The 16,099-nt window shown below is 42.1% G+C and overlaps 1 protein-coding gene across 1 annotated transcript in view; it reads left to right on the top strand.

The window, feature by feature from the left end:
* pcsk5b (proprotein convertase subtilisin/kexin type 5b) overlaps positions 1-16,099 on the top strand; it is a 76,031-nt gene that overhangs the window by 26,754 nt on the left and 33,178 nt on the right. The window contains 6 exon segments of the mRNA XM_069683022.1: positions 5,296-5,399; positions 6,731-6,848; positions 11,078-11,266; positions 11,683-11,819; positions 12,391-12,522; positions 12,765-12,867. Coding sequence (XP_069539123.1) covers positions 5,296-5,399; positions 6,731-6,848; positions 11,078-11,266; positions 11,683-11,819; positions 12,391-12,522; positions 12,765-12,867 — 783 coding nt within the window.

The raw sequence follows: 16,099 nt of genomic DNA, 5'->3' as shown, positions 1-16,099 counted from the left end.
CAATGTGTTGATGTGACCACAAAGCATCGTTTGTGTTGGATGAATCCTGGTGTCACAATTGACCCTTCGCTAAGCCTCTCGCCTTGAACGGCCACTGTCCAATCCTACGTTAGCAACCGTAACCAAGCGCGGGAGGCCTGTCAATCTTTCAGAACAAGGAGAAATGTCAACAATGGATTAAAAACTGTGGAAGACAGTCAACTGGTCTCCGCTTATTTTACCACCCCTTGGTTTGTTCCATTGTTGTGGCAAACTTGTACCGGATTTTGTTGGGCTTTCCTGTTGTGCCTTGAGGAGATCCAGTGTTTGGATCAAGCCCACGATATGCAAACAACATCCTGATGCGCTTTAAACAAAATGAAAAAGTGGGATAATTTAGTTTTGGGCGACAACATATTAGATAATGAAAGTTATAGGGAGCCATAACTAAACATTAGCTTAAAATAAAACAATATACTGGCTTACCCTGCTGTGCAAGAACATGTTTTTCATGTATATGATTGTCCTTAACATGAATTGTCAAGACGTGGGGCGCCTGATGCTTGCATTGTGATCGGTGAGCTTTTGCCTCGATCTTTATGTCCTCTTCATTCCTAACACTCCGCTGACAAATCATATTGTGAATGTAGCTTTTAAATGCGTGTTCTCGTCCTTTCTGTCGACTTCTCTCTGATATTTGGGAACTATTTTTCCGGAAATGATTTCCCTTGGAACGTCTTTCACTGTTATGGTCGAAAACGGCATACTATTTACATGCCGGTGCGAAAGCTTGACAGGCGTAGCAACAGTAACCAAGGGGGGCGGGACTTCGTGAAGGGTCAGTTAGATCCTGAGACAGGGGCGTTCTTTACTTCCACCTTGAACTTTTAACTGTTCTAGCTTCGGCTATTTTTACGGCCATTCATATGATGGCACTTTTTGCAGCGTTCACTAAGAAAAGGATCTTTGATGCCCTGTGAATCACAGTGTTTCATCTTGACTTTCTATAAAATAAAACACTCTTAATAACATAGTGAATGGATGTTAAGATGAGATAAGATAATCCTTTATTGATCCCCAGGGGGGAAATTCGGGAAAGGCAATTGTTCCCGACATTCACACTGCTGAAACCCGTGATCGAACCAGGGACCTTTAGATCTTCAGTCTAAATGTAGAATATGGCTTGTTACTGTTTGTTGTAGAACAATTTTTTTAAACTTTGCCGGTGTATATTTTATTGTTCAGGTACACAGACACTGTCATGTTTTGCAGATGGTAGTCTTAAAACATTTTACGGTTACATGTGTGGTGATGTCATCTTTTTTTCGGACAAGATATGGATAGATATAAACCATTTAGATGTTGAGACAGAAATGTCATGCTGTCTGCAACGAGCAGGGCTACACAGAGATGTTTTGGGGCTTTCATGCGTCACACTTCTGCTTGAAGGGACTCGAGTACCAGTTTTAAAGTTAGCACTTTCAAAGATAAGAAAAGTAAGAGACAGATCTTTTTTTTTTTAAATTGGTTTCACTGTCCTGTCTCGGTCTTGTTCCCTCTCGATGCTTGCGTTACTTCATGTGTGATTTGCCCTGGCTCTCTTTTGAAAACCTGTTGATGTGCTTTATATGTGATAAATTCATGAATTAGAAAGCGTGCAGTGCAGGTGCAGCGGCTCTGAATTGGGCTTTACCCCATCATCACATGTTGAGCCGCTCAGTTAGCTGAGGTCACTTCATTTAACCTGGATAATCCAATCCAAATCCTCCTAGTAGAAAATATTCTCCGTTTCCTGGCAGTGCCGGGCACATAAGCCTGTTTCCTCAACAAGATTATCACACGCTGCTCCTGCCTGCCTGCTTTCTTCTCCTCTGCCCGCTCTCACCTCCTCTCTGTCGTGCTTGCTGTTTCTCCTCCGCTGTCACGATGGTCTTTTTACCCTCCTCCTTCTAGGCAATTGCTCTTTCTTTCCATCTATTCATTCATGCAGCTTCTCACATGGATAAACTTGCATGCATGCACTCGCAGGCAAAAGGAGAGGATGAAAGAAGGAGAGCAAAACAGTTTAGACAAACTCTGTGCCATGCAGATCATATCTGATCTTATCTGATGAATGAAAGCTACAAACCCTCTGTGATAAACATGTCAGACGCCATCACGCTAGACTTCACTAAACTCTCTGCTGTGAGCTTTTTCCCCTCAGTCTGAGAGAGGACTGGAACACTTTGGAAAACGGTCGCTCGCTCCGCTCTCTCTGTAGATTTTGCCAAGTTTAAGATGTTTAAGTCTGCACATGATTTATCTCTTTATGAGCTGGAGTCTAGCACGGCAAGCAGCAGCATTTGAGAACTTCAAAAACTTTCATTTCTTTCCCCTTCTTTATTTTTGTCCTTGGAAGTGAAGAAATGGAAAAGTGAGGGAACGTGGAGACAGGAGACTTCAGTGAGGACATTAGGAGGGATAAACAAGAAATGAGCAAGGATAACCATAAGAACCTCATCTACTGGGAGGTTTTAGGAAACCAAAGCAGGGACAGATGGAGCGAAGAGAAAACTACCTGTTCTTCATGCGTCTGCTTTAAAATTCAGGCTTCAGAAGCAGATTAAGAGTGAAAAATGGTCCAGGTGAAATTTTGACTCTCGCTTCACTACCTGCTTGTTTCCCCCCTGCACGTTACTCATGTGTGTTTCTTTTCGTCCATAATTACACTTGAGAGAAGCACTAAGAAACATTTATTAGACACTCTGATTTGCTGCTGGTTTCCCCCAGTATGCCAGCTACTCCATTAATTAGTATTGGCTTGTTTATGGGAAGCCTGTTGTGGCCTAGATAACGATGCCAAAGTCACTTTTAATTAATGACCATAAAACATTTATGGAACCATAATTACACAGTGGCAGCTAAGCCTATTAATATTGATCTGAGCATTAATTATTCTGACTTTTCAGAGCACTTATCTATGCTTCCATCCTTTAATTATGTTTTACTTGATATTTTATTTTCAGCTTTTCAGTCTTTGTTCTTCAGTCGGATTTGATGTGCGGCGTCAGTGAGGGCAGCCGTGCATTTTCAACATGTGTTCATCTCTATGCCGTCCAGAGAAGTTATATTACAGGTTAACTGAATGGAAAGGCCAAAACTTCTTTTCTTTTAAAATGTTTTTTGTTGGGCCGCCACTTGATCTAAATCGCACATCCCATATACAGAGGCTACAGTCCTGGATGCGGTGGCCCCGGGCTCAACTCCCACTTTCAGCCGTTTGCTGCGTGTCATCCCCACTCTCTCTTCCCTTGTTTCCAAAACTGTCCACTGTCCTCGCTCTCAAATAAAGGCATATGGAAGGCCAAATATATCATCTTTAAAATAAATGTTTTTTGTTGTGTAATTGCGATTTCATGACCCCAACTATACATTAAGTATATTAAAGGGCCAAGCAAAAGTGGTCAGCTTGTGTGAAAAGTTTAGCTCTTTTCCAGGCTCTTAGTTCTGCAAAAGATTGATGAGCAGCTTTAAGTGTAGATTCATATTTGTGCTCTTACTGTAAGTAAATACGCACCAGGAATACACAATTATTTATAAGATAGGAAAGCTGAAGAGAGACAGGAAATATGAGGAGAAGAGAGTGAGGAATGACATGCAGCAAAGGGCAGAGGTCGGGAGTCGAACCTGCAGCCGCTGCATCGGAAAATGTAACCTCTGTATAAAGGGCGCCAACTACTAACTGACGCCACAGATGAGTGATTTTTAAAATCATAGAGAACTAGGAAAGTCTCTCAGAAGTCCCTGGGGCGGCTGTGGCTCAGTGGTAGAGTCGGTCGTCTCTGGTTGGGGGTTTGATCCCTGACTGCTACACTCACATGTCGAAGTGTTCTTGGGCAAGACACTAAACCCCAAATTGCTATAGCCCTCAGGTATGAATAGGTATAGATCTGATTGGAGATTGGCACTTAGGCCTTTGCCATCAGTGTGTGAATGGGTGAATGTGACATGTGGTGTAAAAGCAGCTTTGAGTGGTCGGACTAGAAAAGCGATAGCCCATTTTGTTTTGTTTTTTACACCATGAAATCCTTTAAGTTAACCTGTGTAATTATTACAATAACTCTAAACCTCTAAATACTGGTATATATACTAGTATAGGTGACTGAATGTACTTCACTTTAAAGCCATAAAACTTATAAAGTAATATAATCACAAAGCAATATAATATTGACAGGAGGGAAATAGAAGAAAGCTTATAAAACCAAGCGCAGCATAGCTGGACCCGTTCCTCAGCCCAGCCGTGCTGCTCCACAGATACAGATGAATTGCCAGAACATTCACAGAATAAACTGTGTGTGTGATTGTAATCTGTGTAAATCCCCGCCTATATATGTGATGTCCAGATGTGATGGATTGTAAGAGGCCTTAAAGTATGTTTTTGTTTAAAGAGATCACAAGCAGTTGTGAAAGAACCTGCTCTTTAGCAAGCGGCTCAACAGGCAGAGGCACAGTGTGTTCAGATCGGACTCACAATGCTCCCTTTCACATGATACCTGTGAACCTTACATTTTAAAAACCTGTTATTTATGTCGGGCTGCAAACCTTAAATATAAGTTTTTAGGTCAGCTGAATGAGAATAGTGCAGATTGTGGAGGTTTCAGAAGGAGAGGGAGTGACAGGAGGGGAGGGAACGCAGCATCTGGCTGGCATATGAGATGGTAGGGAATCCCAGGAAACTCAGTGACCCACTTCTTCCCGGTTTTTCCCTTTAATGTAGTGTATGGACATCAAAGAAGTCGAGACACATGGCTGCCATCTCGTAATGGATCTCACGTGAGATCTGAGAGACTGGGGATGGATGAACGGGCATCTATGCTCTCTGTAATTTTCTCTCTCCGTATTCTTCCCCTCCTTCTGTATATAAATATGTTTTCTTTACCCCATTTAACATTTCTTCCTCCTCTGCTTTTTTTAAAAGCCACCGTCCAGAATTTTTCGTCTACCTTTCCTTTTTCGGAATTTACTCCCATTTTGAAGATGTCGCCAGTGTCTTCCAGCCTTCCACTTATTTTTCCCTCCATGTTCTTCCTCTCACGACACAATGAATTATTCAAAGTTTTTTCCTCATCCTCCTTCCTTTATTTAAATTATCTGCCTCCTGACCTTGTCATTTGTTTACATGCGTGTGTGCAGATTTACATATTTGTTACTTTAAATGTATGTGTATGTCTGAGTTTGTGCAGAGACGAGCAGATGTATTATTTATTTGCTTTTGATGTGTTACATGACAATAAATAAATTAATGTTTGTGTGTTTGTGTGTGTTTTCTTTCACTAGTGATGCTCTGTCATGGAGAGACGTTCAGCACATCATTGTAAAGACCTCCAGAGCCGGACATCTCAGCGCTCCTGACTGGAAGACCAACGCTGCTGGTTACAACGGTAAACTCCCACGCACACAAACGCACACACGGATCATGTTAGTAATTATACACGACAAAACTGTTCTCAGTTTCACTATACATCTGGCGCTGCGTGGTTTCTTTTGTGTTTGTGTAGTTTGGACTTATGGGGATCAATAAAAAGTTTATTCTGATCACTATATTCTAGTTTTTAATTTAACCTTTTTATTTATTTTAAGATTATTTAGAATTATCTGATCATATCTGACGTATGAGGTTTTGATTTACTGCTATAAATCTGCACTTTAAATCTTTTCATTCCACCTTGAAAGCAAAATAACAAAACAAACAAACAAACAGGACATTTCCTAGATACTTTAGCTTTGCTTTGTCTCTCTGTAATTAGCGATAGTAGCTGTCATTAGCAATGATAAAGTAAAATCTTAATCTTTTCTGTTTGACAACTTCTAAATCAGTTTGAATGCAGGACCATCTTGTGAGTTGCCCAACTCTTTCAGCAGATGTCGTCCAAACTCATCACTTAAGCAACAGTTGCATTTATGATTCATGGCTGGATAGGATCCGTGTGAAAGAAAACCACCAAACAGAGAAATCAATATGTATTATTTTGACTCCAGGTTAAGTTTTCTCCAATCAGAAGAAACGTGCTGAACAAAAATGTTTCCTTCTTGCTTAAGAACCGATCCGCCAGCTGCCATCTGTCAGGGTCCATGTGGTCGTTTCTGTTTTGTAACCTTGTGAGTGCATGCTTAAGTGTGTATGCATACCTGTGTGTGTGTGTGTGTGTGTTTGTGTGTGTATGTGTGTGTTAGAGGGAGAGAAACTGAGAGTGAGAACGAGGGGTCAGCCAGGCTGCAGGCCCAGTGTGCCTGGAGATTTTCCAAGTGACTGTTTTTTTTCAAAGAGGAACTAAAGAGAAACAGAACGGGAGAGGAGGGGGAGAGAGAGAGAGAGAGAAGTGTGGAAGGAATTCATATTTGAGCTGCTGTACCCGTAAGCTGGGCGCTCTCCAAACTTTCTTTTTCATCTCTAGGCAGCTACCTTGTGTGTCCTCAGTGTTTTCATCAGCTACTCACAATATCTGTGAAAGGAACAGGGGGATTTTTCTCCTGTTTTGGGACATATTTTTGATCTATTATAAATTAACTGCCAGAACGTGTCCACTGACTCTCAGTCTGACCCCCTCTTTAGTCCTATCTGTGGTTGCACAGTTTCAATATGGGACAAAAAACTCCACAACGTTTTTCTCCAGGAGTCTGAGCTGAAATGATCCTTCTATGATAAACCTTCGCTGGAATGATAAATATCAGAGTGATCTGATCAGCTGTGACTTCTCACTCTTTCCCGCAGTCAGTCACCTTTACGGCTTTGGTCTGATGGACGCTGAGGCGATGGTGAAGGAGGCGGAACGATGGAAGCAAGTCCCTAATCAGCACGTCTGTGTGGAGAGCGCAGACCGACAAATCAGGTACAACACGCATGCACACACGCGCGATATCACACACAAACAGAAAACCTTGTCTGCCATACCAGCTTGCAAATAACAAGTAATGGATTATCTGGCCTTCCAAGTGACTAAACAACCTGCTTTTGCACACTAACCAGTAGGAAATTTGTCACATTTCAAGAGACGCCACTTGGCCAAAAGTAAGTGGACAGACATTACATGAAACATTCTGCTTTACACCCTCCACTTTCACAGAACGGCTTTATAATTTTCAACAGTTTTTTACTAACTGCCTTCACGCTGTTGCTCCCATTCAGCCATAAGAGCAGTGGTGAGGTGCACCACAGATGATGGGTGTTATGTCTTGGCTTGTAGTTCCAGTTAAACCCAAAAGTGATAGTGGAGCTGAGGTCAGGGCTCTGTGCTGGCAAGTCAATTCATTTAGAGCACAGGGAAAGAACCTTCTCCGAACTGGAAACGCTCCAGTCTTAATAAATCATTGTATGCGTAAACATAGTAACTTCCATTTTTTACATCCAACGTAAGCAAACCAAAAGTATGTGAACTTGGGTGTCCTCATGAGATACTTCTGAAAATCTACTGCTGTGCCAAAATAGCGGAGGGCCTCTCTGTTGCCTCTGATTGACATTCAGTAAATGGACATGCGGCAGTATCAGATTTCTTTCACAGTTTCTAGTGAAAATCCACTTTTTAACGTTAAACATCTCCATGTGGTGTCTTTCATGTGCTATCAGGGACAACATGAGCAGTCACCTCCATGGCTGGGCCTGTCTGCTTTTAGACTGCAGTGTACCAAGGACAGGCTGAACAACACGTTTTCAGATTGGCAGGTTTGAGACGTCACAAACCTAAGGAGCCAATCCCGTTAATTGACGGGGTGGCGCTATGCGTATCATTATGTGCAACCTATGGTAACAATTCGGCGATGTGTCAGCCAGCTGTAACCGTCATTGTAATTTTTGGAAACTCACGACTACTAAAGTTAACGTTCCCACCACTGATTACTACATTTCAAGCTAGCAACACATTATGATAACATAGTCACGCGGTTGCGTTTCTAATGGTATCTAATGGCGACCCTGTCCAATTTGCTCCTCTACTTCTGAATTGCTTTCCTATGGCTGAATTACCCCTATAGTACCACTTGCCATTGTGTAGCGTACAGAAGCTAGCAAAATAGAAAAATCAAAACAAGCATTCAGCTTCATTCAGAGTCGAAGGTGGGCTACAGGCGCGCGACGGAGGTGGTGGTTGTAAATATGCATCGTGGGCGGGGACTATGCAGATTCTGGAATTTTTAATGAGGGAGAAGGAGGAGATGCCTCTGGAGGATTTTTACAAGGTAATTAAAAGTTTGCAGAAAAAACACAATTTATTATTTCAAGCAGAGCATTTTATATGTCTTAAAACATGACTGGAGCTGGTCTTAAAGTACAGTAGTAAAAGCCAGATAAGGGATTAAACTCCAGTATCAACATATGTGATGAAACATCGTTCTTCTTTCTTATTTCCCTGGTGTTTTATGCACAGGCATGTGTTTGAGAGTGCAGTTGTGCAAGCTGTACCTTAATAGGGGCCAAGCATTAGTTCTGGCAGGGTGGTTCTCACATAAGACCTTTACTACGCACACACGGACGGACACACACACACACACACAAACACACACACACACACACACACACACACACACACACACACACACACACACACACACACACACACACACACACACACACACACACACACACACACGAGAGAGAGCCAGAGCTTCACAGCTTGTTATTCTTGATGCAGCTGGAAGTCTGAGCACTGTTCTGTGTTAGGCGGGCTGGCTGGCTGAACTTGGGCCCTGAACTGGTTTGCTTTCAGTCCAAGGCTCGGTGGCCAGAGACTGCAGCATTATCAGTGTCATTCTGTCTGTTCTGCTCCACTGCACGAGTCAGTCCATATGAGGCTTATGTAAAGTCCAGCATGTGTCAAAGGCGGTCTTGCAGCCAGGCCTCTGCTCTCATGTAATGTCTGTTGGCTTGTGGAGAGATTTCCACTGTTGTAGCATGAATAAGAAACAACCCTGTCATTTTTGCCCTCTTTTTCCATGTGTGGTGTATTTATGAGCCTTAAAGAGGTGTGAAATGGTCAGTCACACATTTGTCCGGTTACTGTGGGCTTAAGCCTTGTTTATAAACAGAATTAGCCTCCGTCCATCCAGCCAAGCGACAGGCTTACAGGCAAAGAAGTCAAAGGAGGTAATCACGAGGAAACAAAGGGCTTTGTTTTGTTTCTGGAACGAAGGCAAAGAAGTCATGAAAGTTTTATGTGTAACTGAATTTCCTAATTGCCCCAAAATGTCTGCAACATTGTTCTCCCTCAACAAACCTCTTTTTGGGGTATAAACTCGTGTATAAATGTCTCCGTGCTCACTCGCATCATGACCGCCTGACTGTTTTTTCATACATTGTGTTAATATGCTTTGGAAGCAGGGCCATAGTGTGTGCGTGTTCTGTGCATCTAACTGGCTCCACGAGTGCAGCCGTCACCTCACCGCCGTGTTCCCACACACCCTCTGGCTGGCCCCTCTGCCTGCGTTCGGTAATGTCTGTCTGCTATCGCTCGCCTCACTCCACTTGGAGCACGCAGCAGGAAAACTGCCCGATCCGTGTGCAATCAGGCTGCTGGTAATCAGCTGTGCATCTGCTCGGTTCGCCTCCCATGCGTGCGCTTCAGTTATCTGTGTTGTGTCATAGAGAAGCCAGAGCTGTGATATCAGCGCTAGACTCCCCGGCCATTACGGCTGTCCACTCTCCAAACAGCCATGGAGTACTTAGAAAGAGACGTCAGACAGAGAAGCTTTCTCCCTGTTTTCATTCCATCACGTCTGCGTGAGCTCATGGAATTTATTATGCATTTCTTTTTATATTAACTATTGGCCTTCAAGTATTATGTAAGTTATTAGAAGTGGGGATGAAGGACAAATAGAGAAATTGTTATGGATGTGAACCTGCCTTTGTTCTGGAAAACCATGATGATAAATCTCTTATCAGCTTGTGTAATCGATACGTGGCAGGTGAATAGGTTTCAACAATGTTACTAGTTTATAATACATCAATTAAAACCTTAAATTCACTAACAAATAACATGTTTGTTGCAGTAATTCAACCTTAACTGTAATCATTGTTTCAGGGTGATTTCAGGGTAACATCTGTGCTGCATCACTTTGGCTTTAAAAATGCCATCGCTGTGTTTGTTACCCTGTCAACGAGGAATCTAATAAAACGTTTTCCAATACAGGATCAAACCGCACAAGTCACTGGCAATAATTGTCTTCCCCCCCCTCACCCTTCACAAACTTATTATAGTAATCCTTTTATGTGTTATTTTGCCAGCAAGTGTAATTCACCAGCTCTGGTTTAGTTTCCAGAGAATAATCCAGGCATGTAATCCAGTACAGCAGTGAGTCAAAGTGTCAACTTGGCTCAGCGTCTCCTTTTGAAACAGTTTGCAGCAGCATCACATGTCTCTAAATCCTTACTCTGACAAGATTGTCCCCTCTATTGAACCTGGCAATTTATTGCTATTCTATTAGATCATAACACCGATGTTATTCAATGGTCCATTAAATGTTTGTGTTGGCTTGGTTTGATTGAGCTGTGCAGAGCAGACAGGACAAATAGGAGTTCTCTGTCTTTCTTATCATGCTCTTGTTTTTTGATTTCTTTGGCCGGCTGAGGTTTAGGAAAAGAAAATAGGGTGCTTTTGGCTCCGAGAGGAGGTGGAATTAAAAGGACACCTGATTGCTGGGGGTCAAAACTTGTTCTTATCGATTGTGTTACAACCAGGAAATTTGGCAAGAGTGAGCTGAATGTGTTAATGTGGGAAGACATTCACAGAAACAGACTACAGGTACATTATGGCAGAGGAACTTCCAACAGATGTTGTGTTTAAAGGTGACAGCAAGTTTAACTTTAACCAACGATCTGGTTCCAATCTGTAAATGAAGCATTGTAGTGGAAAGGTGAGATCTGTTAGCAATAGTTAGTTTTAAATGCACAGCTTTGCACTCTGAAAAATCATCTCAGTTTGAAGGACTGTGTTTTTCTTTATCTAATTAGAGCCCGTGCTTACCTGAAGTGATGTTTCTTGTACAACATGATTTTCAAGTCATCAGTGCTCCCACAAATGAAAAGTTTTGCGTCTACTCTTTTGTAATCAATCCTCTTCTCGTCCTGCAGAACCATCCGTCCAGAGCATGTGGTGCGCTCGGTGTACAAAGCGACGGGATGCACTGACAACCCCAACCACCACGTGATCTACCTGGAGCACGTGGTCGTACGCATTACAATCACACACCCTCGCCGTGGGGACCTGTCAATCAACCTGACCTCACCCTCAGGGACCAAGTCTCAGCTGCTCGCCAACAGGTAAAGAACGACGCTGTGAGATGTTGTTATGATACAGACATGAAGGAAAGAGGACAAGAAATGTGTATGATTATAGAAGTTTTGATCCATTGGGGTAAATACATGTGGTGTTTTTTTTTTGGATGACATTTGATACATTATATTTTGTAAATAATACAATTTTAAAATTTGGCCTGAAAAGGGAAAATATGTAGAAACTTATCTAGGGGGATTTGCTACTGACTGTAGTGTAAACACTTTATCTAGTCCACTTCAAGTAAACCACAATGTTTGCCCACAGTCCATTAGTGAAGGTGATCACTCTCGGCTGAGCTGCTGCTTTTGTTTGTATCCGTATTTGCAACACTTGAGTTGCTTCCTCATCTGATATGTTTGTGTGATTTTTGTTTGTGTGTGTGTGTGTTCTCGATGTGCAGGTTGTTTGATCACTCCATGGAGGGTTTTAAGAACTGGGAGTTTATGACCACCCACTGCTGGGGAGAGAAGGCAGCGGGCGACTGGGTCCTAGAGATCTACGATTCACCGTCTCAACTCCGCAGCCAGAAAGTCCCCGGTATGACACAGTTGATTTCTTTAATCAAATCAGTCTATGTGGTCATTTTGTAAACTTAATTAAATTTGCAGAGAGAGTAGAAATAGAAAACAGAGAGCTGTCTGGACGGAGTGCAGGACCAGCAGGAGCACACATGTTGCTCTGGAGGCGGTGAACTTTACTGCTCCAATGACCCACTAATTTAACAACGTAATAAAGTCTCAAATGGAGCAGCAGTTTCTGAAGAGCTGTTGAGCTTGTTGATCACTATAATCCAAATTTGTGCCAAGCTACCCGTTAGGCGTATCATTAAGAGTGCATAGCATAATCTGCTGACGCTATAGTTTGTTTCTGTTGCTGCAATCTCGTGATGACAGAAGGTTGAACCTCTGTCCAGTTGGACCTGTTACAGCTGAACAAAACTTCCAAGCATAACACATCTGCTTTTTAATTTTTTTGGCCTAAATGGCAGCACTGTGTGTGAAATGTACAAATCAAACAGATATCAAAGGATATTCAGCTGCCTATCATCAGCACGGACTGGACTGGATCTGTGTCTAAGCTGACTTTACGATTGCGTCTGTTTCCTCAGGCAAGCTGAAGGAGTGGTCTCTGGTGCTGTACGGCACCTCTGTGCACCCGTACTCGTCTCTGCGCAGCGATAAGCCGCGCTCCACAGACATGCTGCCGCCCACCGATGAGGAGTTCACAGAGGAGTACAACGGTAGGTGATAAATCCAGAGCAGCACGCAGACAGGTTAGCCGCGGCAGCAGCTGCAATGCAATGAAACATAACTCTTAAGCAGCTGCTGTTTTACTGTCCTGTCACAGGGACAGTAAGTTGTGCTGCCACATTAGTAATAAAAGTATTATTAAAGGGTTATAAATTAGAAATAATGATTCCATAAACTCACTTAATAGACTATAAAACCTATTGCCACACTCATCACCTCCTTGTGTCTGCAGGCCCCTGTGACTCTGAGTGCAATGAGAACGGCTGCGAAGGTCCTGGACCCCATCACTGCATCAACTGCCTGCACTTCTTCCTCAAGTTCAAGAACAACACCAGGTCAGACTGACTCACAAATCAGTATTATGTACAATATTGCTCATGTGTTGGGGGAAATCTAAGAGTTAAAGCTCAAACCTCAATCTTTAGGTGTTTACTATACCTGGGAAATGGCTGGAAAGGACTTGTAACAGAACATACAGTATACTATATATCACCGTCAAACCTGTAGTGCTGTTAAAACTTCTTTGTATCTATCTTCAATAACAAGCTCCTTCTGTATACCACCCCTTAAAAATGTAACCTGGGATTTATATATATAAAAAAGAGTCAAACAACTCTGTCAATAAAACCAACAGAAGTTAAATTAAGAAATAAAGAGATAACTAATGTAATAATTGAGTGAGGGAGTGAATCAAATAAGTTTAGTTTGCACCTGTTGTTCATATATTAGTTTGTAGACAGCAAAACATCAGTGCTATAATTGAATTTGGGAATTTGTTTGTCGATCCCCCTCCGTCTCACTGACTGTTTCCTCACTTGTACAGACAGTTTAATGGTCCTCTTAGTGTACATGAAGGTGTAAAGTAATTGGTCTGTGGACTCCACCAGAGCCAGTTTGTTTTTTTTATCCCTCTTAATTAAAAAAGTGCTCATAAACAACAAAGCTACAGACAGAAGATCTGTGTGACGTGTGATTTCAACAACATCTGACTGTGTCAAAGAGCGGGAAATCCTCTGAGAGTGCAGAGACAGTCAAATAAAGAGAGGGATCAATATCAGCTGAGGGGGGCTCACTCAGAAAGTTTGACACAGGTAAAGTGAATGCTGGTGTATAACAGTCTGCTATAACTCAATTTAATCAGCTCAGGGCCTTTAGGAATCATTTGTGCAACAGCTCGCTTTGCAAGAATGAATTTAATTATCAGAAATTCAACAGAAGATTTTGCTGTCCATGATGTTTGCCATCTAAACAGAACATGCTTGTTTTAAGAAGCAGGCAGGAACTTTAAGATTGACACGATGTTTCTTACATGAAAATGAGAGAGGCTCAGGCTCTTGAGCACTTTTCTAGCCACAAAGTTCCTCACAACAAAAGATAAAAGTCAGACATAAGTAGAGAGACGTCACATAAAAGTAACAAATAACCAGCATGTAAACAGGTCCATCGTGAGCTGCATTGTAAAGGCATGATTTCAAACACAGGAACAATCCCGTGTAGCTGTCTCATGACGTAATCTCCAGCTCGTTGTCATATTAGTTGTGTCTAAGTTGTAATTTTTTGTTCTGAATTTCAAAAATTGTTTACCACTGTTTAAGGTCAAAGGTCACTGCTTGTGCTTGTTATTAGCTGAGCTTACTGTGAATAAGGTTAAGAATCAATGCAGGTGGTGTCCTGATTAATTTCACCGTGTAAGTCTGATGACAGGGATGCTGTTTCCTGACAGTCACATCCACTTCAATCTTTCTCTACCCCCTGTGAAATATGTGTACATCTGTGTGTGTGTGTGTGTGTGTGTGTGTGTGTGTGTGTGCGCACATTTTCGAGTGCCCTTAGGATCCCATTAGGATCAAAGTCTGTTGTAATTGCCTTTGTGTCGGCGGGTCTCTGCACTAATAAAAGGCAAAGCGATGCAGGTGCATGAGAATGTGTGAGCTTGGCCGCTGCCTTATCATTAGCTCACTTTAGAGGTGTGCTGCCCTTTTCTGCCACCACAGGGGGCAATTGATGAATGAAGATGGGGGGAGTGGTGGGAGGAAGGAGGAGGGGTGGAGGGGTGGTGTTTAATGTTCACATAATTACATCCTTACATATGTGTTTGATGGTCCACACTCAACAAAAGGTCTGTGTGAGGGTCTCTTGAGCTCTGTAGGTTTTTTTTGCACTTCTGTGTGTGTGTGTGTGTGTGTGTGTGTGTGTGTGTGTATTGTCTACAATGCTATAGCAAGATTTTCTTTTTTAACACTTAGGTCATAAGTCCCCAGATCACACTGAAGGAACTTAAAAATTCAACATGTTTAAAATGTTCTAAGTTTGACAACTTTTCTTTTTTTTTTTTTTTTTAGAAAAAAAGTGAAAACACGACGTGTGTTTTCTATTTCATCACTTATAGACTAAGTGGGAAATATTATTTAATATTATTTATTCAATTTTTATTTGCCTAAGAATTGTCAGTTTTAGCACAACTCCTTATATGAACTGTACCTCAAGTTCCCATGCTCCAATGACATGTCCTTAAATGTAGCTTAAGTCCTGCTCGTATACCGAGACAGATTCTGTGAGGATTCTCAGAAGCACAGTTATTGTTAGAGGGTGTGTGTTAATCTGCTTCATGTGTTTGACCTCACTGCTTGTACGGACAGTGTGGCCAGGAAAATCCCGACCATATGAGTCCTTAAAGTAGACTTAACATCTGAGTATTTTATATTGTTGATTTAATAATCATTGCAGCAGCAGAGAAAGGTTTTGATGTTGGAGGACAAACTCCTGGAAAGTGTGTGTGTGTGTGCACACGTGGATTATGCATTTCACACGTGCAGTATGTGTTTCTTGGCAGAAAACTCTGAAATGTGTGAATGAGGCTTAAGCAGTGTGTGTGTGTGTGTGTGTGTGTTGTGCTCTTGAGGATTTTGGAGATCTTTTTACCTTTTAGGAAGGGAGCCTCTGGGTGAAATGAGGGGGTGACGGAGGGCTGTGAAGTTATCCAACAGATGTTGCACCTGTTCAACATATAGAAGCCGCACGCACTCACTCTGTCCCTCTACCTCTATATATCACACATAATGAGTGGCTATTGATGCAAGAGATTTCATTAGCAATTGGTATTTATGGAAAAATATTTCCTTTATATATTTTACTTATAATTAAAAACAACATGCTCATAATACTGTTACACAAGAGGCATGTGTTTTTGTTAGACATATGCTTTACATTATACTGAGCTGTGAGAGGTTATTAATCATGCAACAATGAGGTTGATCTGGTTTTTATTATGTTCTTCAAGGCGACTAAACTACCACCCGAATGCATCAGATTCACAGTTCTTTGAGATCCAGTCGTCCGGCGCCGGTTTAACTCAGCGGTTAAATTGGCAGCCATATACAGAGGCTGTAGTCCTCAATGCGGCGGTCCCGGGTTCAACTCCTGCCCTCGGCCCTTTGACGCATGTCATCTCCACTCTCTTCCCCTGTTTCCAACACTACGCACTGTCCTCTCTCAATAAAGGCATGAAAAAGCCAAAAAAAATAATCTTTAGAGATCCACTCTTCCCTTTGTGACGCTCTTTTTCTC

The sequence above is a fragment of the Semicossyphus pulcher genome, unplaced genomic scaffold (assembly GCF_022749685.1).
Source record: "Semicossyphus pulcher isolate SPU_LCO1_2020_fin unplaced genomic scaffold, fSemPul1.0.p SCAF_6, whole genome shotgun sequence".
Lineage (NCBI taxonomy): Eukaryota > Metazoa > Chordata > Actinopteri > Labriformes > Labridae > Semicossyphus > Semicossyphus pulcher.
The sequence above is the reverse complement of the archived record's forward strand: the minus strand, read 5'-3'. Positions and strand labels throughout refer to the sequence as shown.